Source organism: Chlorocebus sabaeus, chromosome 25 (genome assembly GCF_047675955.1).
Source record: "Chlorocebus sabaeus isolate Y175 chromosome 25, mChlSab1.0.hap1, whole genome shotgun sequence".
NCBI lineage: Eukaryota > Metazoa > Chordata > Mammalia > Primates > Cercopithecidae > Chlorocebus > Chlorocebus sabaeus.
Genome location: NC_132928.1, coordinates 84,766,310 through 84,788,355, shown reverse-complemented (window position 1 = coordinate 84,788,355; position 22,046 = coordinate 84,766,310). Strand labels below are relative to the sequence as shown.

General features: G+C 54.3%; 2 protein-coding genes across 4 annotated transcripts in view; one reads left to right on the top strand and one right to left on the bottom strand.

Moving 5' to 3' along the window:
- LOC103230917 (kinesin-like protein KIF28P) overlaps positions 1 to 22,046 on the top strand; it is a 70,474-nt gene that overhangs the window by 39,484 nt on the left and 8,944 nt on the right. Inside the window, exons 7-14 of the mRNA XM_073011409.1 lie at positions 635 to 746; positions 3,059 to 3,126; positions 5,247 to 5,330; positions 8,554 to 8,685; positions 11,875 to 12,004; positions 12,943 to 13,087; positions 15,760 to 15,878; positions 16,747 to 16,854. Coding sequence (XP_072867510.1) covers positions 635 to 746; positions 3,059 to 3,126; positions 5,247 to 5,330; positions 8,554 to 8,685; positions 11,875 to 12,004; positions 12,943 to 13,087; positions 15,760 to 15,878; positions 16,747 to 16,854 — 898 coding nt within the window. The remainder of the gene's footprint in view (positions 1 to 634; positions 747 to 3,058; positions 3,127 to 5,246; positions 5,331 to 8,553; positions 8,686 to 11,874; positions 12,005 to 12,942; positions 13,088 to 15,759; positions 15,879 to 16,746; positions 16,855 to 22,046) is intronic.
- On the bottom strand, positions 9,176 to 15,766 carry LOC119619685 (uncharacterized). 3 transcript variants are annotated; one of them, XM_073011916.1, is made up of 5 exons: positions 12,976 to 15,766; positions 11,825 to 12,229; positions 11,471 to 11,627; positions 11,013 to 11,158; positions 10,251 to 10,594 (listed from the first exon to the last, which is right to left on the bottom strand). In XM_073011916.1, the coding sequence occupies exons 2-5, from the start codon at positions 11,830 to 11,832 to the stop codon at positions 10,360 to 10,362; spliced, it is 546 nt and encodes a 181-aa protein (XP_072868017.1). In that variant the 5' UTR covers positions 11,833 to 12,229; positions 12,976 to 15,766; the 3' UTR covers positions 10,251 to 10,359. The 3 variants fall into 3 exon arrangements, with proteins under 3 accessions (XP_072868018.1, XP_072868017.1, XP_037842036.2); XM_037986108.2 differs by having other exon boundaries at positions 11,013 to 11,627; XM_073011917.1 differs by having other exon boundaries at positions 9,176 to 11,627.

Genomic DNA, 22,046 nt, shown 5'->3' with positions numbered 1-22,046 from the left:
GTCTCCCAAAGTGCTGGGATTACAGGATTACAGGCTGAGCCACCGTGCCCGGCCAGTTTGTGGTTATAATTTCTCACAGGTGGGATCTCCCTGCATGCTTCCCCACTCTCTTCAGTGCCGACACTGCTTTCTTTGTGGCCACTGGAGCAGGGCAGGTGCTTCTCATTCACTCCTATCCTGAGGCTATAGTCAGACGAGGTCCTAACTTTATGGGATCTTAAGGCAGTGTGAGAGAGGCAAGAAAAGGCCCTAAAACTACCCCCCACACCTATCTGCACACTGCCAGGCCTGGCACCTCCTTCCTTGAACTGCAGCTCCTCCTCTGCACACAAACTTACAGTAACCTGCAGGCTCTTCGGGTTTTCCTTGCAGCTTTGGGTGGTTCGTTCCTCAGACCTGGGCTTCCTCCTCTAGGTTATGGCTTCTCCAGGGTTGATTTTGGAGGAGTCAGGCCAGTGTTTAGCTAGCTTACTTCAGCACTGACGACAGAAGGCATCTCCACTATTGGATATAGTCATCAGGCTTATGAGGCCAAAGAGGGGATTTGAGAGCTGTGTCCGACGTATCCCAAAGGAAGGCGGATTTCTTCTTGAGGCATTCTTTTTCTCTGTCTTGCATCTTCTTTTTCTTCCAGTGCTCTGGCTGATGCAGCCATGGGGAAGAAGGTCTTGCACGTTCCATACAGAGATTCTGTTTTGACCAAACTGCTCCAGTCAGCTCTGGGCGGGAACAGCAGAACCGCTCTGGTAAAATACCTTTCTTACAACGTTTTACACTGATTCTGCTATTGTAGTTGTTATTGTTGTTGCTGTTGGGATTAAAATTATTCCCAACACACCTGTAATATAATATAGTACTTCGCATTGACCTAGCCTAGCAATTTAAAACAATTTTTTAGACGGAGTCTCACTGTGTCAACCAGGCTGGAGTGCAGTGACGCAGTCTCGGCTCACTGCAAGCTCCACCTCCTGCGTTCAAGCGATTTTCCTTCCTCAGCCTCCCGAGTAGCCGGGGCTACAGGCATGCATCATCGCACTTGGCTTTTTTTTTTTTTTTAATTTTTAGTAGAGACAAGTTGTTGGCCAGGCTTGAACTCCTGATCTCAGGTGATCTGCCTGCCTCGACCTCTCCAAGTTCTGGGATTACAGGCATGAGCACTGCACCTGGCCTTGGTTTGTTTCCCCCTCAGGACTAGCAAATGATGACCTACCATGATCTCGTAACTTCTGGTCCTCTAGTACAATGTTCAATGTTTCTATATTACTAATTTTTAAATTTATTCTTTTCTGTAGTTTAAGTTCTCTACAAGGAATACACGCTACTTTTATTATCAGGAAAAAAACTAGTACCATTAAAAAACACAACTAGCAATGTCATGTTATTCGAAGTTAGCAGAGTCATTCCCCGGCAAGGCTGGAAATCAGTGTGACTGTGTTTCTTCAGCCTGGAGAGTAGCTGCACCCGTGTTATCTCAGCAAAGGCTCTGGAATCTCATTATCGAATGTTTGCCAAGTGGGCACAGCGTGGAATGTGTTAAAATCAGGACTCTGCTCTTCAGCTTCAGCTGCAGGGAGGGACAAAATGTGGTGAACTCTGTCGCCAGCCCGGTGCTGGCCTCCACTCTGCTGCCTGCTTAGGAGGGAAATGCTCCCTGTTGGGACCAGTTACATGCATTTCTCTCCAAAACCCACAGTAAAACATACCCTTACTCTTGATCACTTAATCCTGTTTTCAATACTTCATTTTAAAGTTTTTCTGGCTGTCAGTTACCTGTGGGCCTCAACGGGACCCACAAACCTGGGACACAAGAAGGCACGTAAGATGCTCTCTGAACGTTAACCTACAAGATTCAACCTAGCGGGTCTCAGCAGATGTGTGCAAAGCCACTGAGACCCGCAGCACGATGCCCGGACCTGCGAGACTGGACAGGGGCTGCCTGACGGCAGTGCAGTGCTTTAACAAAGGAGCGTGCTCGGGAGAGGCCGCGGGTGGCATCCTGCATCTCAAGAAGCAAAAAGAACAGAGGACCTGCAAGGTCAACAGCCAAGCCGCCCAGTCTCTATGGTGCCAATCCCAGTTTTATCACGAGTGTCTCACAGCCTTAATTTTTAGTGGTGATAATAAAAATCCACCTGCAAATATTGCCATGATGATTAAATGAGACGACATAAACGAACAAGCTTTGTAGCTGTGAAGTTAGACAAACGTAATCACTTCCCGGGCTCCCAGTACTCTGGGTCACAGGCCTCCCGGCCCACAGAGGATGTGCTGCTACACGGCAGCTGCCACAGCCACCCTCCCCAGTCACCCTCCCCAGCCACCCTCAGTGATCTGCCCACCCAATCATCACAAAGTTTGCTTCTGATTTGAAAACTTTTCTGAATTCTGGAACAATCAATCCAAAGTCAAGGCCGGGCACGATGGCTCATACCTCTAATCCCAGCACTTTGGGAGACCGAGGTGGGCATATCCCTTGAGCCCAGGAGTTCAGTGCCAGCCTGGGCAACATAGGGAGATCCTGTCTGTACAAAACACACAAAAATTAGCCGAGTGTGGTGATGCATGCCTGTAGTCCCAGCTACTCTGGAGGCTGAGGCAGGAGGACCACCTGAGCCCAAGAAGTCGAGGCTGTGAACCATGATTGCTCCACCACACTCCAGCCAGGGTGACAGAGTGAGAACCTGTCTCAAAAAAATATAAGTATAAATAAAGTCAACAGCCAGACTTGAAACCATACAAGTGGCTGTCAGGAAATGAGCAAGGTCTCTGACGCTAACACTCAACCGTCACTCAAGCCCCTGAGGGAGTCCACAGAGGACTCAGTCCTGAGGGCGGCCAGTCCCGCGACTGACAGCACAGGTGTGAGTTAGGCAGGGGTAGGTTCGAGCCCCAGCTTAGCAAGTGGCCTCAGGCATTCCTCTAAGCCTCCATTTCTAAACTGTACAATTGGAACAATATCATAAATTGCAAGATGCCAAACCGTTCTGTGAATATGAGCTGCTTTAGTAACAATCAATTCCTCTACTAGTAACAAAGTCTGAACGGGATGTTTTTACAGATTGCGGCCGTAAGTCCAGCTGACATCTGCTATGAGGAAACTTTATCAACACTAAGATACGCGGAAGGGTACGTCTGTGAATATTTATCATCCATGGTGGTTCTACATTCTAAATCTAGCAAAGTTTTATTGCTCTTAGACTGCAGGGGTTGGCACTGGGAAGGGGGTCCGGGAGGAAAACGAAACGACGTGAGAGAGAGGAATGAAAGGAACTAAAACACGAGGAGAAAGAATGGAGACCTGGAGCCTCAGGGCAGGGCTGTGTCACTGGGTCCTGGATGGGAGCAGAGCTGGGGGCTCAGGGATGGGGGCGGCACGGATGCCAGTCCTGACGTGATTGGCCTGATCTGTCCCCGTGTTTTCCTGCTGAATAGCACGGCTGTCCACAGCTTTCTCCTTCGGTTGCACAGGGCACGGGTAGAGAATGGTGCCAGGCAGGGGATTTTTGTGCTAATGACAAATGAAGATGAGCTCTGTAAGCGACAGCTTCTCGGCCGCCCTGCAGCCCCTACACAGACCAGCTCTCCACACTGTTACCGCACTTCCCAGAGCCCACACCGCACATTGCAGTCTGGAGGTGGCCTGATGGCCACAGGAGTCACCGGGCGGGGGGGGGGCTGTCACTGCCAGGTTCCTTCCCACCCACCTGGCTGGGAGATAGGCCCACTCGGTCAGCACTACGGGAGGCTGCCACCAAGCCGGTTCCTGCCCCTCGGCCTCTGCAGCTCCTTCCAGGCCTGCTCTCCTGAACTTTCTACGAAAGAGAGGCGTGGGGAGAGGGGAGTCTGTGGCCACGGTAGGACCCTCCCCACATGCTGCCCTGCTCCTCCTCAGGCGAAGGCCAGCCTTGGGAATCCACCAGAACAGCTCCCCACCGAGTCTGGGCAGGAGCTTGGGACTGTCAGACCGGTTCTGGGCAGCTGGAGTTGGCACGTGAAGTGAAACTTACTTGCCAGCCCTGATATGTCATTCGCCAGGTCTATGGGCTTAGAGGTCAGAGTCTGGCCCTAGCAGCTGTGACCATGGGCAAGAAATAGAACCTCTCCCCCATCCCGTTACCCTGAGCCAGCATTCCTCATTCTCAGCACTGGGGAGAGCTCTGACCGCGGGAGGTATGTGTGAACTGTGCCCAGCAGAGTTCTGCCTGGTGTGTGAGGGAGGGTTGGGAACTGTGGTCACAACGATGCCACCCAGGAACTGCCTCCCCTTCCGGTCTTTTCTCTGGCCCTCTTCTCAGCACAGGAGCACTTGCATATTGGTGACAAATATCTTGTCATTCTTCACTGCACAGCCTCAGTATTGTGTCACACCATGAGGCATTTTCCTCCAGCATCTGACACAAGCTCAGGTTTTACTTTTATTTTCTGGGATAGGGTGTCGCCCTGTCACCCAGCCTGGGGTACGGTGGCACATGGCATCCTCAACCTCCCAGACTCAAGTGATCCTCCCACCTCGGCCTCCCAAAGTGCTAGGATTACAGGTGTGAGCCACCATGCCCAGTGCAAGCTCAGAGCTTTAGATCGAATTTTGCCTTAAGCAATATCCAGAACGTTTGTTTTCTCCCCGCTTATCAGGTGCACATCTGTGGCTCCCAGTCTTTACCGGAGAGACCATGTGATACAGAGGAAAGAGAAAGTGGTGCCCACAGCCTGTGGGACTTGTAAACTCTGATTCCATCTCCCCTGTGTAAAATGAAAGGGGTACAGTTACCAGATTTAGCAAATAAAAATACATGGGTGCTCAGTTACATTGAAATTTTGGAGAACAAGGAATGTTTTACTGTATATCCCCTGCAATATTTGGGGGTATCTGTTTTCTCTGACAACATCGGAAGGAGTGACCTGGAACACCTCCGAGCGCTTCCCAGCCTGGCGCACGCGCAGAGCAGTCCCGACAGCCTCCAGGCCAGGAGTTATTTCAGCAGCAACAGGGATTGGGCAGATTCTTAGGTTAACCAAGTCAGCCCAATTGGCTGAGTGTGTTCAGGTCCCAGGACATGTCAGGGGCTGAGGCCCGGCCTGGCTGAGCTGCTCGTGTTTATTTGAACTGTGCAGGTGCTTCAGTCACTTTGGTCTTAATGGTTGAATGGAACCAGACCCGGTGTGGAATCTCCAGTCACCTGGGGCCGGGGGCTGCTGCTCCGGCAAGGGGCTCCAGGCCTGAGTGTGTCCATCTTTGCACATGAAAGGGCTAAAAAGATCCGGAACAGAGCAGTGGTCAACACCTGGACACTGATGAGAGAGTCAAGGGCGGAGAACAGCAAGCTGCTGCCCAGATGTAGACACTCCATAATGTCAGGTAAACCAAGTCAGGGGCCGATGCCCTGAGCAATGGGGGGGTCTGACCTGGGCTAAGCCTGGGGCCGGGGGTGGAGGGAGCACCTGGATTCGAATCTGAGGGGGTGGTTGGGGCACAGTGGGGGGCATGGGGGGCACAGTGGGGGGCACAGTGGGGGGCACAGTGGGGGCACAGTGGGAGGCACAGTGGGAGGCACAGTGGGGGCAGTGGGGGGCACAGTGGGAGGCACAGTGGGAGGCACAGTGGGGGCAGTGGGGGGCACAGTGGGGGGCACAGTGGGAGGCACAGTGGGGGCAGTGGGGGGCACAGTGGGGGCACAGTGGGGGGCACAGTGGGGGCAGTGGGGGGCACAGTGGGGGGTAGTGGGAGGCACAGTGGGAGGCACAGTGGGAGGCACAGTGGGGGGCACAGTGGGGGGCACAGTGGGGGGCACTGGGGCTTTGTCCAGGATATTGTGGTTCCATCCTTTTAAAAAAAACTTTGAGATAAATGTAGACTCACTTGCAGTTGTGAGAAATAATAGCCCTGCATTTTAAGATGGTCATCTTACTCTCATTTTTATTGACATTTTATTTGGTATTTGAGACAGGGTCCGCTCTGTCACCCGGGCTCGAGTGCAGAGGTGTAATCACCACTTAGGACAGCCTTACATCTCCTGGGCTCAAGTAATCCTCCTGCCTTGGCTTTGCAAAGTGCTGGGTTACAGGCGTGAGCCACCGCAACCAGCCTCATTTTTATTTTGAGGTCATTGTTTCTCCCCGGATGTTTTTCCTTACCGGATTTGGACAGTGGCCACCTGATGTCTGCCCGCTGAGGGCTTCCTGCGGAGAGATGATGCCGGAAGCCCATTGAGGGTTGGCCACCTCCTCCAAGACGGAGCTCCATCCTGGCTGTGCATCACAGCCGCTGGGTGACAGGGCTCCCCCCAACCTCAGAAACCAGAATCCTGGGCAGCGGTCAGCCCTAAATCCGCCCAACCTCATAAACCAGAACCCGGGCAGCCGTCAGTGCTAAATCCCCCAACCTCATAAACCAGAACCCGGGCAGCCGTCAGTGCTAAATCCCCCAACCTCACAAACCGGAACCCGGGCAGCCGTCAGCGCTAAAGCGTCCCAGGTGATTCCAACATGCGCAATTATCCAGAGCCCCCGTGATCAGTGAAGGCCTTCGATTGCAGTTTGGCAGCATAAAGATATATATCGTTTATATGCTCATTAATGATTTAAAATGAGATGGACAAAAAGGTAAAACTACTGAGGTGAAATTGGCCCGAGCATCCGGTATCAAAGCGGCAATATCGAACGGGCTCCCTCCCTCCTGGGGGCCCTCGGGTAGTGGCAGGACCCCCTGCACCCCTTGCCCTACCGGTCATGCCAGGCTACCCAGAGGACGTGTGGCTCAGAGGGTGGGCCAGCCCCGAGCCCCACCTGGCCCTTCCCAGGCACACGACCCGACTCGCTGAGGCTTCACCCTTAACAAAGCGCTCCCTAAATCAGAATCAGTGCACACGTGTGTGTGGCTGGCCTGGGCCTGGCTCTGCCTGTCGCAAATCTCTGTACCATCCAAACCTGACATGCCAGATGTGGACCTACACATAGCACGTAACCTGTAACCCCCACTGCTCTCCAGCACAAACACGGACTACGTGGAAAACAGTGTAATCCTAGGATTCTTCCCGAATTCCCCCACCCCATGGGAGTTCCCCATAGCGAGAAATCACGTGAAACACCCTCACAAGCCCGAGCAAGTACAAAAATAAGACAGCACTGAACTCCTGCCTCCCCCTTAAAGGACCTTCTTGCCCTAACGTCTTACGAATTAGGAGGATAATTAGTCCTCTTTGTAGGACTTACCAAAAGATCTTGTCTTCACGCATAAGCGTGGTGCATTCCTGCTGCTGCCGGGATCCCGGGCTTTGAGAAATGAGCGGGGACTCCCTGGTTATCCCGCGCCTCACTCTGGCACTGCAGACCCCCTGCTTAAAAAGCCTCCCTCCTTCCAGAGCCGTCAGCCTGTCTCCGGGCGGAGCCGCAGCTGGGGACTCCTGCTGATCAGGCGACCTGGGCACACCTGCTGGAGCAGGCCCAGGTGAGCTTCACTCCTGTCACCTGCGGAGGCTGAGTGAGCCCAGGGCAGGGGGCCAGGCCCGATTGTGGCGCGGCTTTTTCGGTGAATGTGTAACGTGTGACTGGTAATGATGCTACTGGCAGAGCTAGGGAGAGAACATCAACGCATGCCAGTGAGGGAAGCAGGGAGGCCTCGGTGCCTGGCGGGGCGTGAGGCCGGGTATCGATCCTGGCATTTGCTGATATCACACCCTAAATGGGCTATGATGTGAATTTCGGCCTCCCCTCGCCACCCCGGCTTCCACCCACCCCACTCCCTGTGGCCACAAGGCCCTGGGAAAATCCCGAGGTCGAGAATCAGACCTGAAGTACTTGGGGACTGGAGCTGGGGATTCAGGAAGCTCACGCTGCCTAACCACGGCCTCAGGGCCTGGGGGTGGAGCAGGGTGGGGTCTGTGGCATCAGGAAGCCGGACGGTTAGGGCCGTGCTGAGTCACGTTCTGTGTAAGTGGTGACTGGGACTCTCAGCATCAACGGCCAAGTAGGGTCACATGGAGGAATACGGGATTTGGGGTTCTGCATATACAGTAAAAATTAGAAGGATTTTTGCTTTCTTTACTCTTTGTCAGAGAGGATTTCAAGCTGTAAAAGTCTTCCTCATGCCTGCATAATCATCCCCGTTTTGTTTACTGTTAAATCGCTACCCACCATACCATCAATCCTTATGTGGACGAACGACATGTGTTCAGGTTCCCAGGCGAGGGTTCGTGCCATACCCACTTTTTGCCATCAACATCTGATTCTCAACCAGCCAGCAGCACTTCGGGAGAATGAGAGGCTGCATGGCGACCTGGGGAGGGGCTGCCCAGGCGGGGCACACAGACAGCTGGGGAGGGCAGCGGGGAGAACGGCTCCTTGGAACTGTCCCGTCCAGATGTACTTGGACTCCTGACGGCTGGCCCGCCTGAGACTCCACCCCGCCATCAGCAATGCCCCAGCCCCTCTCAGCTTTCCTCCCTCCCCAGGCGGGCTGACCAGGTGGATGGAGACGGGAAAGAAGTGTTGCTCTCCCTGGTGGGCAGGTGGGGACTGGTGATGCCCACCCTCTCCACTTCTCCTGCAGGAGCGGCAGATGATGACCTTCCCTCACCTTCTTAACATCAACGAGGACCCACAGCTCACCGGGGTCCTCAAGTACTTCATTCAAGCTGGTACTCCGCCGGCCCCCTGCCCCTGCCCTGCCCTGCCTTCTCCCCTCCCCACCCTCCCCCACCCTCCCCTGCACCAACCCTGCCCTGCCCCTGCCCTCCCTCTGCCCCTGCCCTCCCCCTGCCTCCACCCTACCTATTCCCCACCCTGCCCTCCCCTTGCCCTCCCCCTGCCCTTCCCCTGCCCCCACCTCGCCTTCCCCATGCCCTCCCCCTGCCCTCCCCCTGCCCCGCCCCCCGTCCCCTCCCTGCTCATGCTTCTTGCCCCACGGGCATGTTTCTTTTCTTTCTTGTCTTTTAAATATTTTTCATTTTGGTAAAATATACATAAAGTTCACAGTTTTAACCATTTTAAGACTACAGTTCAGTGGCATTAAGTACATTCATATTGTGTGACCGTCACCACCATCCACCTGCGTACATTTTCATCTTCCCAGACGGAAACTCCGTACCCAGGAAACGCGAGCTGCCCCTCCCCCTCCAGCCCCGGGAGCCGCTGTCCCACCTTCTCTCTGTGCGTTTGAGGATGGGGACCTCAGATAACCCCTCCCCCTCCAGCCCCGGGAGCCACTGTCCCACCTTCTGTCTCTGTGCGTTTGAGGATGGGGGCCTCAGATAACCCCTCCCTCTCCAGCCCCGGGAGTGTGTCCCACCTTCTGTCTCTGTGGATTTGAAGATGGGGGGACCTCAGATAAGGACGTTTTCATCTTTCTCCGACTGCCTTATGCCCTTAGGAGAATGTCCTCAAGGTGCATCCATGTAGCATGTGTTGAGAATTTCCTTCCTCTTGTTGAAGGCTGAAAAACATTCTCTTCCATGTATACAGCACGTTTTATCTATCTATTATCCTGGCATGGTTCTTGTTACATTTTTGTTTAGCAGTTTCTAAGGAGGGCATCAGCCCTTAAGCTGTCTTCCTGACCTAAATGAACAGGTTGGAACACAGCGCCCAGAACCTCAAGAGCCCCTGGCTTCCCCTCCCCAGCTGTGCACCCCAGGACGGCCGCGAGGGCTCCGTGCTCCCCCAGGACGGCCGCGAGGGCTCCGTGCTCCCCAGGATGGCCGCGAGGGCTCCGTGCACCCCCAGGACGGCCGCGAGGGCTCCGTGAACCCCCAGGACGGCCGCGAGGGCTCCGTGCACCCCCAGGACGGCCGCGAGGGCTCTGTGCACCCCCAGGACGGCCGTGAGGGCTCTGTGCTCCCCCAGGACGGCCGTGAGGGCTCCGTGCAAGATGGCCATGGGGGATGTGGGGATGTGGAGGGTGACGTGTCTGCATTCCTTGGGGTCAGTCACTACACAGAAATGGAGCTTCAAACACCAGAACCTCTCCTGTGGCCAGTATTCAGTGGGTCTCCTAAGGCTCAGACCTAACGGTTTCTTCTTCCAGAATGCTCATGAAGAAGGTGGAATTTTTAAACAGTTAGGAACTCTCCCCCCCACACACACATTCCCCCACACACACATTTCCGCCTCCCCCACATTCCATACACACACACACACACACACACACAAGGCAGAAAGAGAAGTATGTCCAAGTACCATGATGATTGAAAATTGCAGAAATCCCTTCAGTGCCATCCCACTGTGGAGAAAATGTCACAGCCAACACATCAGACATGTTAACCTCTTAGGGTCAAATTCTGAAAGTGTCTGATTTATTTTAAAAATAAATTATATCTTGATTCTTTTCAGGTTCATGTGACGCCGGTCGGGCTGCCTCAAATGCCATCACAATTCAAGGTTTGGGGTGAGTTTCCATGCATCAGTGTCCTGGTCCAGCATGAGAGAACTGTGACCCCTCCATCTAGACAGCTGCAAAGCCACACAGTCTGCAGGACCAGCAGGGCCACTTCCCAGGTCTCCCCGGGCCACCCACTCCAGGGCTGGTCTGAGAAAGCTGAGGGCTGGGCTTTCGTCCGCTGGCTGAAATCCAGGGTGCTGGTTTGCTTCCCGGGCTCCAACCCTGGGAGAAAAGCGAAAGCTGGTTTCTAGGTTCTGTGTAATAATTCTTCACAAACAGATGTAAGTAGAGCTGGCCAGGGAACGAAGGGAGCTGAACGAACACGCCCACTAGGGGTGGCCCAAACATAAGCGCATCCTTGTATCTCTCCTGGTGCTTGGAGCCCTCACCCACTGGACTACAGAAAGCCCAGACTGCGGAGTGACCCCAAGGGCTCCCTTACAAGGCCCCTGCAGGAGCCCTGGGAACCCCATGACGGGCCTCCCGCAGTCAAGTGCTGTCCCCAGCTCTGTGGCTGCCCTGCCTGGGAGGCCGCTCGCTGCTGGAGGGTCCTCCTCCTGCTTCCAGCTCCCCTCCCCGTCGGGAAACCTGTGGGCCTTCGTGGCGGGAGGGGTGCTGACCCAGGGCCGGCGGGCCTCACCTCGTCCTGCACTGCCAGCCTCCTTCTTGGGACACCTTGCTGGGGATCCCCTCAAGTCCCTTTCCAGAACACGTCCTTAGTCCAACACACAGGTGCGTGAACGTCTGAACTCCAGCGAGGAGGCTGACACCTTTCCCACAGGATCCCTGGGCCCCACACAAAAAACGGTTTGGATGAGCATGGTCTCCACATCCAGAACATTCCATGATGGCCAAGAAGTGCAGGAACATGGAACATGCTAAGGCAGGGAGCCAGTCATTCAGGACATACAGATGACATCCAGTGCCGGGGAGTGGGGTGGGGAGGGGGGACGCCAACCTGACACCCCTGACGTCCAGCCCCAAATCTGATAACATGAGGTCTGAGTGTATATGGCGAGGACGCAGAAACAGCCCCAAATCTGATAACACAGGGTCTGAGTGTGTACGGCGAGGACGCAGAAACAGATCGAAATGTACCTGGAGCAGGTGAGGCTCGTTAAGAGTCGCCTCCTGAGCTGAGCGTCTCTTCTGAAGCTTGCTTGCTGCCATTTTCCCACCACCCCATCCCGCTGGCCTGGGAGGGTGAGGACTCCAGTGTGGCCTTGGCCGGCTCCCCGCAGCGCTGGGCCTGCAGCTGGTGTTCGTTCTGTTAACGAAGCCCTTGCCTGCTGTCTCCCAGCTCCCCATGCTCCCCAAGCGCAGGGTCCGTCTGCACCCACTGCTTTCCCCATGCACCGTGAGCCACAGCACACAGGAGGCCCGGAGATGCCACCTGCCGGCCTCCACAGCTGTAGATCTTCCCTCCTGTGCAGATGAGAAAGATCAGCCTACCTGCTCATGAAAGCCACCACTGGCTGGGCGTCTTAGACTGACTCTTGTCTTCTTAGAATTTCAGATAAACACGCTTCCTTCACAAATGCCGACGGTAAAGTGACGGTCACTCCACACAGCAAATGCAAGGTTGCCGTTAACGGGGTGCCCATCACCATCAGGACAAAGCTGCAGCATTTGGTAAACTTTCCTGCAGGCCCACAGAATGTCCCAGGTCCCCCCCAAGAGCTGGGAGGGGACAATCATGTGAGGTGCCCACATCACAGACGTGGCAGGATGGGGTGTTCACACCGGCTCCTCTGCCACCATGGTCTGGGGACGACATGGCACCGCTGCTGGAGGGACAGGCCTGCTCCTGACTTGCTGTGTGGTCTTGGGCAAGTCACTTCACTCCTCTGACCTCACCTGGAAAACAAGGAGGGCTGAACTAGGTGTTCTCCAAGGTCCCTTCCAGCTCTAACGTTTTGTGCCATTTTAGATTTTTCTAAGAGCCTGTCACTGAGAGGGGTTGAACAGCATCTTGCAAACGTCGCTGCCTCTTCCTCTCCAATCTGCCAATTCTGGGGCCGCTGCCAGCTTCCCAGCAGCCCTGGCCCCTCCCTGGTGGCCAGAGCCTTTCAGACAGGACAGGCACATGGGGACTGGCCAATCCCCTTTTGGAAAGCCCCTCAGTCACCTCCCTCGGCCTCCTGTCCCTGGCCACACCGCCCTTCATTTGGTTGTTCAGCAGCTGTCTCTGCCTCAGCAAGACTCACCAGCCGGGAGGGCTTAGCTTAAGCATCCCCCTCGGAAGAGGCCTTCTCTAGCCTACAGTCTGCGTTAGTCCCTGGTGTCCCCGCAGCCACGGCTGCACTCGCCCAGACCAGCCTGGAAATGCGTGGAGGGAGGGCCTGGCTCTGGGTGGTCCCCACAGACCCCCAGGGCCAAGGGAGTCACGTCCTCAATGTGTGCGATGAAGGTGAATGCCGGAGCCAGAGGCCACCTGCCCTCCTGTCTGGGTCTCTCCCTGTCTGTGGGATTCCTGAGGGAAGGACAGTCCTCAGATCCTTCTCACTGGGGAGGTTCACCTCACCCTCCTAGGTCTCCAACCCCTCCTGAGCCCACCGTCTCCTCCCCAGGACCGCCTGATTTTGGGATCCAACAGCACCTACCTGTACGTGGGATTTCCTTTGGAGCCGGGCAGTGAGGACCTGAGCAGGTTCGATTACGACTTCTTCCAGCTGGAGAGGGCAGCCGCAGAGGGAGTCAGCGCAGACAGACTCGGTGAGCCCCCTCCTGACTGCTGGCCTCTCCCGTGTGCTGATCTGAGAGCAGCGATCTCACACTCTGTCTCTCTGCTTTCCTTAAGAAAATCATCATTTGTTTTGTCAAAGTCTAATCTTTACAAAATTGAATGATTTCCATATAGAGTGAGTACACGTTAAACATTCAACTCGTTAAATGACGAATGAGGGTAAAGATGGTTCAAAGGGGTAGAGAAGAGAGTGGGGTACACAGCAAATGAGGAAGAATGCTGAGCTAGAGAAGCCGGTGAGTGGCCTCCGGCCGCCCCCAGGGGCCTGCTGGGCCTGCAAACAGTGGCCCAGCTCAGGAGGGGCCAGCTGGGGCCTGCTCTGGGCTGGAAGTGCATGGCCTAGAAGAACGCACAACCGAGGCCTCTGAGACGGAATCTCCCCTTCTCCTCTGAACGCCGCCCTCAGCAATACCCGAGGCTGGCCGCCCGCCGCTGCCTGTCTCCGCTGGGGCTTTCACAGGCCTTCCTGCTCCTCTTCCCGCCCCGATTCACCGTGCTCCGGTTGGTTCCCCCAGAATCCAGGTGAGGCTAGAGCCCGCTGAGATCTCAGTGGTGTGCGGGCTTCCTGGAGGGGCCCCAGGCTTTGCTCAGCGGCGGGACTGTGCCTGAACTCGCAGTAATGACACCGCTGGTGGAAAGTGGGCAGACCCACCTGTGTGTATGCACGAGTTCCTCCCTGTTCCCTACACCACAGTGTTTCTCTCAGAATTTCGGCAAAATACATCGATTTGAAATTCACCTCCTTGCTCTTCTGCTGCCGAAATTCTCAACTTTTAAAAATGAACCAGGCCGGACAACGTGGCTCACGCCTGTAATCCCAGCCCTTTGGGAGGCCGAGGCAGGAGGATCACGAGGTCAGGAGTCCAAGACCATTGCAAACGTCGCTGCCTCTTCCTCTCCAATCTGCCAACTCCGGGGCCCCTGCCAGCTTCCCAGCAGCCCTGTCCCCTCCCTGGTGGCCAGAGCCTTTCAGACAGGACAGGCACATGGGGACTGGCCACTCCCCTTTTGGAAAGCCCCTCAGTCACCTCCCTCGGCCTCCTAACATGGTGAAATCCCGTCTCTACTAAAAATACAAAAAAATTAGCCGGGCGAGGTGGCGGCGCCTGTAGTCCCAGCTAGTCAAGAGGTTGAGGCAGGAGAATGGTGGGAACCCGGGAGGCGGAGCTTGCAGTGAGCCAAGATCACGCCACTGCACTACAGCCTGGGCGACAGAGCGAGACTCTGTCTCAAAAAAATTAAAAAAACAAAAACAAAACAATGAACCAGCAAGACTCTGTCATACCAGGCCTGGAAAAGCCATCTGTTCATTGACTTGCTCTCCGAGGTTGACTGTGCCGCTGCCCTCGTGGCCCTGGTGGCGCCATGAAGCTGAACCAGCTCCAGACCCTGGCTCGGACCCTAGTGAAGACTTGGGTCCCCAACAAGGCAGCAGCTGTGTGAGCCGTTTGGAGTCAGACCTCAGGGCCAAGGGCACTGTGTGCACACACAGGCCAGGGGTCTGTAAAGAGTTGAGATTTGCTGATTAGAGGCAGTACCAGCCTGGGTTTGGGAGGGAGATTGATCCTTCCATAATTTCCACGAGCCCCTCCTTCAAGCCATCCCAAGTATAAGAAAAGCACAGGTCGCTTGCTGTGCCAGCAGCAGCTCGAGGTCACCTCCAGGCCTTGTGTCTAGCCAGCCATGTCTCACCTCGCCCCACCCTCCTCCAGTCTGGAGCCACCTTGGCTGAAGGACCCTGAGACCAAGAATGGGAACTGGGGGCAGAGGGTCTCCTGCCTGCAGCCAGGATTCATGGGTTGAGATAAGCAGCTACATAAGGAGAAGTCAGGCAGTGTCGTTTTCCCCTCAGTTTTTTTTTAATTACATGCTTGTAATTTTAAAATGTAGATATTTGATGAACAGCTGAACGAATGAACAAATAAGCATACAAATTTATTCATGGTGACTGGGCATGGTGTCTCATGCCTATAATTCTAGCACTTTGGGAGGCCAAGGCAGGAGGATCGCTTGAACCCAGGAGTTGAAGACCAGCCTGGGAAACAAAGTGAGACCTCATCTCTACAAAATATTTAAAAAATTAGCCAGGCATGGTGGCTTGCACCTGTAGGCCCAGCTACTCAGGAGGCTGAGATGGGAGGATTGCTTGAGTTCAGGAGGTGGAGGCTGCAATGAGCAGAGATCATGCCACTGAAGGCTAGCCTGGATGACAGAGCTAAAGCTGGATGACAGAAAGCTTAAAAAAAAAAAAGAAAAAGAAAAAAAAAGAAAAAAAAAAGGGCCTGATATGGTGGCTTATGGCTGTACACCTCTAATTCCAGCACTTTGGGAGGCTGAGGCAGGCAGATCACCTGAGATCAGGAGTTCTAGACCAGCCTGGCCAACATGGTGAAACCCCATCTCTACTAAAAATACAAAGGGATTAGCCAGGTGTGGTGGCGCACACCTGTAATCCTAGCTTCTCGGGAGGCTGAGGCAGGAGAATCTCTTCAACTCGGGAGGCGGAGGTTGCAGTGAGCCGAGATGGCGCCACTGTACTCCAGCCTGGGCAACAAGAATGAAACTCTGTCTCAAAAAAAAAAAAAAATTATTCATGGTGGAACAAGTGACTGACTTTCACCTCCCCTGTGATTGTTGCCAGGTGCTGTGGACGGTGGAGACGGCAAGGCCGACCCCAGTGTCCTGGCTGCGTTCCAGGACTACATCAAACTGATGCCGCTGGTTGCAGAAGCAAATCAAATGAGTGAAGAGCTGAAGAAGGTAATTTAGCTAGAGCCAGGAGCTGGTATGCCAGGTGCCCCTTGTGGGGCAGCGGTGCCTTCTCAAGGACTCTCAGGGAACTAGCGACAGAAGCGAGACTGCCCAGCCCAGTCCCGAGCACCATTCCTTTCACCAACAGCCTACCAGGGCCATCAGGATCCCAGACCAACTCTTACTGGCCATGAGCAGGCCCTCCCAGATGGTCCTGGGGCCTCTCCGGGTCTAGGCACCCGGATGGCTGCTGTGCCACAGAGACCACCTGGGCCGGGGACAGCTCCCTGGAGACATGAGCTCCCATCGGCCGGAACCTTGTAAGAGATTTAATCCATTTGGTAGGGACTCCAAGTGTTAGTTCCAGGATATATCGGAGAAAAACTGGTGCTCTGTCCTTCCTCTTAGTGGGAAATCCAAGGGGCAAGAGTGGGACACCTTCTTAGAGAAAGTCTTATCCATTCGTTGCTTAGGAAGCTGGAGGGTGGAGGATGAAAAAGCAATTGCAAAAGTGGTATGAGCTGTGAATGTAGGATTTTTTTTTTGACAGGGTCTCACTCTGCTGTCCAGGCTGGAGTGCAGTGGTGCAATGTCCATGTACAATCATGGCTCACTGCAACCTCCACTTCCCAGGTTCAAGTGATCCTCCCACCTCAGCCTCCCAAGTAGCTGGGACTACAGGCGTGCACTTCCATGCCCGGCTAATTTTTGTATTTTTAGTAGAGATGGGGTTTCGCTATGTTGCCCAGGCTGTTCTTGAACTCCTGGGCTCAGGCAATCCACTCGCCTCAGCCTCCCAAAGTGCTGGGATTACAGGTGTGAGACACTGTGCCCGGTGAATGTACAATTATTGAGTGAGAAGTGTTTCTTTTACCAGGGACTTAACATGGAATTGAAGGTGAAGAATTTGGCATCATCAGATTCCAAGGGCTATGACCTACAGAAGGAGGTCTTGGTGAAGGTGACCCACCACGGGACTCACGAGGTGAGGCCCCACAGGGACGGGACTCAGGAGGGGAGGACCTGCGGGGACGGGACTCGGCGGGGGAGGATCCGCGGGGACACAGGTTACCTTTACCAGCTGCAGCCTCCAGAGACCCAGTCAAGGGCAAAACATATTCCAAGTGTGAGCTGGACTCTGGGGAACAGGGGGATCCACTCTCCCGTTCCCTGTCCTGGGTCCTCCCTCACAGCACCAGCCATTCCCTGTCCTGGACCCTCCCTGGCAGCACCAGCTCCTGGGAGCTTCCTAACCTAGCCTGCACTGAGCATCTGTTCATGCTGAATATGACTCAAAGGCTTTTGTACCAGAAGGGGGCCTGGGAATTTACGCAAGTGGTAGTGGTGTCTGTGCATGTACATGTGTGTGTGTACATGTGCACGCGGGAGCACAGACTGCCTTTCTGCAGCAATGAGAAAAGCCACCCTCCTAGGTGCTCCAGAAAAGGCCGTTTCACCAGCTCCACTGGCTGATCCACTGGACCTTACTGTCAGGAAGGTCAATTTTAGAAACTGAAGACCCTGCTTCCTCTCCCTCCGCCTCAAAGGAGGAAACAGAAAATGCAGGCCCGTCTTGCAGTGCCCCTTGGGCACATCAGGCCCCTGGAGCAGCCCTCAGGCTTCCGGCTCCAGCACACTCAGCTGTAGCCTTGCCAGGCTGCGCCTCCCGCCCCCACCCCGGGCTCCTCCCTCCCTGCTCAGCAACTGGAGCTTCACTTTTCTGCTCGTCTGCTCATTGCCCGAAAATTGCCAAAATGTTCTGGGCCAAGACTGATTTTTGTAAAGCTTTTAAAAATTGTGAAATGAAATATGTGTGCGCGTGCCATGTGGTCAGCACCTGTGCACCCACCACCTTGTCCATGGGGGTTTCGCCCTCCAAATGCTGGGGCTGCCAAGATCCCGCCCCAGGGAGGAAACGGAGCAAGGATCCTCCTGGAGCCCAGCTCCTCAGAGACCGGCCGCTTTCCTGCAGGTCTGTGTGATGTGGAGAGGGAGTCAGGCTGGACTTCTCTGCCATGTTCTGTGAGGCCCTGGGAGGGGATCCCTCAGTGTGTTTGTACTTTGCATTTTTCTTTTTTTCCAGCAAAGGCCACTGGGGCAAAGTGGCTCTGGTGCCCCGATATTGTATGTGCTTCTTTCAGGCCAGGCTTTCCCCTAGAATTTGGCTTGGCAGTTTCCTGTCTCGTCAGACCTTGCTTTAAGAAAATTTGTAATTATAAAAAATCCTTTTCTATGCTATTCTATTTTGTATTATAGTCTAAGTTCGAAAACTAGCCTTTTAAACTATTGCTAGCAGAAGGGTTACTGAGTGCACATGAAGGTACTCGTGAGCTCCTGCCTGTCATTACCAGAAACAGGACAGGAGACGGAGTTTTCACACTTATCATTGGGAGAATTGTATGGGAGGGCTGAGGGCCTGGATTCATGGTGACATGTCATTTTCCTTCAGCCCAGCATCCTGTCACTGTGTGGACAGGCAGCCGTTTGACAGGACTGTCACTGGGACAGGCAGCCGTTTGACAGGACTGTCACTGGGACAGGCAGCCGTTTGACAGGACTGTCACTGGGACAGGCAGCCGTTTGACAGGACTGTCACTGGGACAGGCAGCCGTTTGACAGGACTGTCACTGGGACAGGCAGCCGTTTGACAGGACTGTCACTGGGACAGGCAGCCGTTTGACAGGACTGTCACTGGGACAGGCAGCCGTTTGATAGGACTGTCACTGGGACAGGCAGCCGTTTGATAGGACTGTCACTGGGACAGGCAGCCGTTTGATAGGACTGTCACTGGGACAGGCAGCTGTTTGATAGGACTGTCACTGGGACAGGTAGCTGTTTGATATGACTGCTTCTGCTTAAACACACCAGGTTCTCTGTTAAGGGGGTTGTACGGTTTTTTTTTTTTTCCATTTTTCTCATGAAGATATGAATCTGACCAATCTGTCATCCTCAAGACTGTTCATTTTTACATTAAAACAAGTAAGATCAGGCCCGGCACGGTGATTCCCATCTGTAATCCCAGGATTTGGGGAGGCCAAGGTGGGTGGACGGCTTGAGCTCAGGAGTTCGAGACCAGCTTGGGCAACATGGTGAAACCCCGTCTCTACAAAAAATACAAAATTAGCTGAGTATGGTGGTGAGCACCTGTAGTCCCCGCTACTGGGGAGGCTGAGGTAGGAGAATCACCTGAGCCTGAGGAGGTCGAGGCTACAGTGAGCTGTGATCACGCCACTACACTCCAGCCTGGGTGACAGAGTGAGACCCTGTCTCAAAAAAACAAGCTTAGTGCCAGTGACCTGTCCTCAGATGAAGCCCTGCTTTCCTCAGGAGGCTTCTAGAAGGCTGTCGGAGGTCTGAGGGTCTCTTGTGACATGGTGTGTAGCTGGAAGCTTCTTGAAGGCTGTGGTCTGGGGGTCTCGTGACATGGTGTGTAGATGGAGGCTTCTGGAAGGCTGTGGTCCGGGGGTCTCTTGTGACATGGTGTGCTGATGGAGGTTTCCGGAAGGCTGTGGTCTGGGGGTCTCTTGTGACGTGTAGATGGAGGCTTCTGAAAGGCTGTGGTCTGGGGGTCTCTTGTGACACAGTGTGTAGGTGGCGGCTTCTGGAAGGCTGTGGTCTGGGGGTCTCTTGTGACACAGTGTGTAGATGGAGGCTTCTGGAAGGCTGTGGTCTGGGGGTCTCTTGTGACATGGTGTGTTGATGGAGGTTTCCGGAAGGCTGTGGTCTGGGGGTCTCTTGTGACACAGTGTGTAGATGGAGGCTTCTGGAAGGCTGTGGTCTGGGGGTCTCTTGTGACATGGTGTGTAGATGGAGGCTTCTGGAAGCCTGTAGTCTGGGGGTCTCTTGCGACATGGTATGTAGATGTGGGCAGTGCATGTGAGACAGGCACTTCTGAAGACCAGCAGAGACAGCTGTGGGTCCCAGCTAGACACACGAATGGTACTTTGCTGGCTGATCGTGTACGTGTTCACCTGTCCTCCCCGCTGACCGTGTGGATGGTGACTGCTGCTGCAGCTCTCAGGGAGGACGCAGTGTTGTGCAACTGTTGGAGTCACACATCACAGACAAGCCCAGGAGCACACCAGGAGCACACCAGGAGCACACCAGGGGCACACCAGGAGCACACCAGTGCTGTGTGAGGGTTGGGGAGGGTTTTCTCACTGGCATATGCTGCTAGCTTGTGGTTACTTTTCAGCAGTATTCACCCAACAGCTGTTGGCTCTGGTGAGCAGCACATCCCGCCAGAGAACTCTGAGTCAGGCCTGCAGAGCCCACCCGGGAGCGGGCGGGAGTCAGCATGGCCTCGCAGCCTGTCCCGGGCCTCGCCGGCCTGCTTCCTCCTCGGGCCGAGGATGACATGCAATTTTAACTGACACCAGGCCTGTGGTCTGATATCCACAGGTAATGAGGCAGTGAATTCATTTATTGTCTAGATTCCCATGATCTTAGTTCCCTAAAGTCTTTAAGAAAAAGCAGAATAAGGCGGTGCAGTGGGGCACGCCTGCAGTCCAGCTACTCAGAGGCTGAAGCAGGAGGCCCGCCTGAGCCCAGGAGCTCGAGGCTGCAGTGAGTTAAGCTTGGGCCACCGCACTCCAGCCTGGGTGACAGAGTGAGATCACGTCTTAAAAAGAAAAGAAAAACACACAAACAGAAAAACCACAATGACTAGAACTCCCGTTGTTCCCTGCTGCCCCACATTCTTTTCTTTTCTTTTCTTTTTTTGAGATGGAGTCTGTCTCTATTGCCCAGGCTGGAGTGCAGTGGCGCGATCTCGGCTCACTGCAAGCTCTGCCTCCCAGGTTCATGCCATTTGCCTGCCTCTACCTCCCAAGTAGCTGAGACTGCAGGCGCCGCCACCACACCCGGCTAATTTTTTGTATTTTTAGTAGTGACGGGGTTTCACCATGTTAGCCAGGATGGTCTCGATCTCCTGACCTCGTGATCCGCCCGCCTCTCGTGATCCTAGACTGCCTCTAGGAGAGTACTATGGCTCTTCACTTTGAGGCCAACAGAAAAAGATGCAATCTGTTTTCAGAGTCCTGAGAGTGTCCTTTCTATGAAGAGACATCACACCTAGAATGACTTATCTGTTGATTTTTGCTTTTGCTTTTCAAGTTGCCCAGAAAAGGAGCTCCTAGTTTTACCTGACATTTATGGTCTAAAAATTACCTACCTGGAATCCCTTATACTGTGGCTTCAGGTTTTGTCCCCTCTCCAGACCCAGTGTTGACAGAGGCTCTGTCCTCATCCAGTAAGGAGGAAGACAGTGGCAGGCTGTTGTCCTGGATCTGCTGCGCACTGGGTGTGAACCCCTGAGCAGGGAAGGACACCTGCTTGGGTCTCTGCAGAATGAAGCTCAGAATGCCTGCTGTGCTGGGCCGGGAGGGCTGTGGGAGTGTCTCCTGTGCGTGTGGATGTGTGCCCGTGTGCACACCAATCACGGCAGGGGAGCCAACCTCTCAGCTCTTCTCCAGACTAGTACCCCTGCATCATCTTCCATGGTTGCTGGTAATGAATGTCCAGGCTCATTAAATGACACAAACTTACTACCTTATCGTTCTACATGAGAAGTCCAAATTGGGTCTCACTGGGCTAAAAGCAAGGTGTCGACAGGGCTATAGTGCTTTCCGGGCCTGAGGAAGAGAATCCGGTTCCCGGCCCTTTCCAGCTTTTAGAGGCCACCTCCCTCCATCTTCAAAGCCGCCACACGGCCTCTCTCTGACCCCGCAGGCACTGTCACCTCTCTCTCTCTGACCCGCTCTTATGCCTCTCTCGGCCACACTGAAGACCCTTGTGATTTCACTGGGGCCACCTGGATACTCCAGGCTAATCTCCATATTTGAAGGTCAGCTGATGACAAACCTTAATTTCCGTTTGCCATGTAAAGTAATATATTCACAGGTTCTGGGGATTAGGACTTGGGCATCTTTGAGGACCATTCTGCACATCACAAGCCCAAACCTTCGTTTCTCCTGAGAGGGTCTGTTTTCTGACCCCTTCGTCGTCTCCTCTAAGTCATTTCCTAGGCTCAAGTGATGCTGAAGCAACAGGTCCAGGAATGAACACGGTATTCTTGACGTCAGCAAAGCTAAGTTTGGAGAGAGTGGGATGTGGTCATGAGTACCTCAAACCCAGTCAATGGAGGGAGTGTGCTGGGAGAAATCAGAGTGATGAATT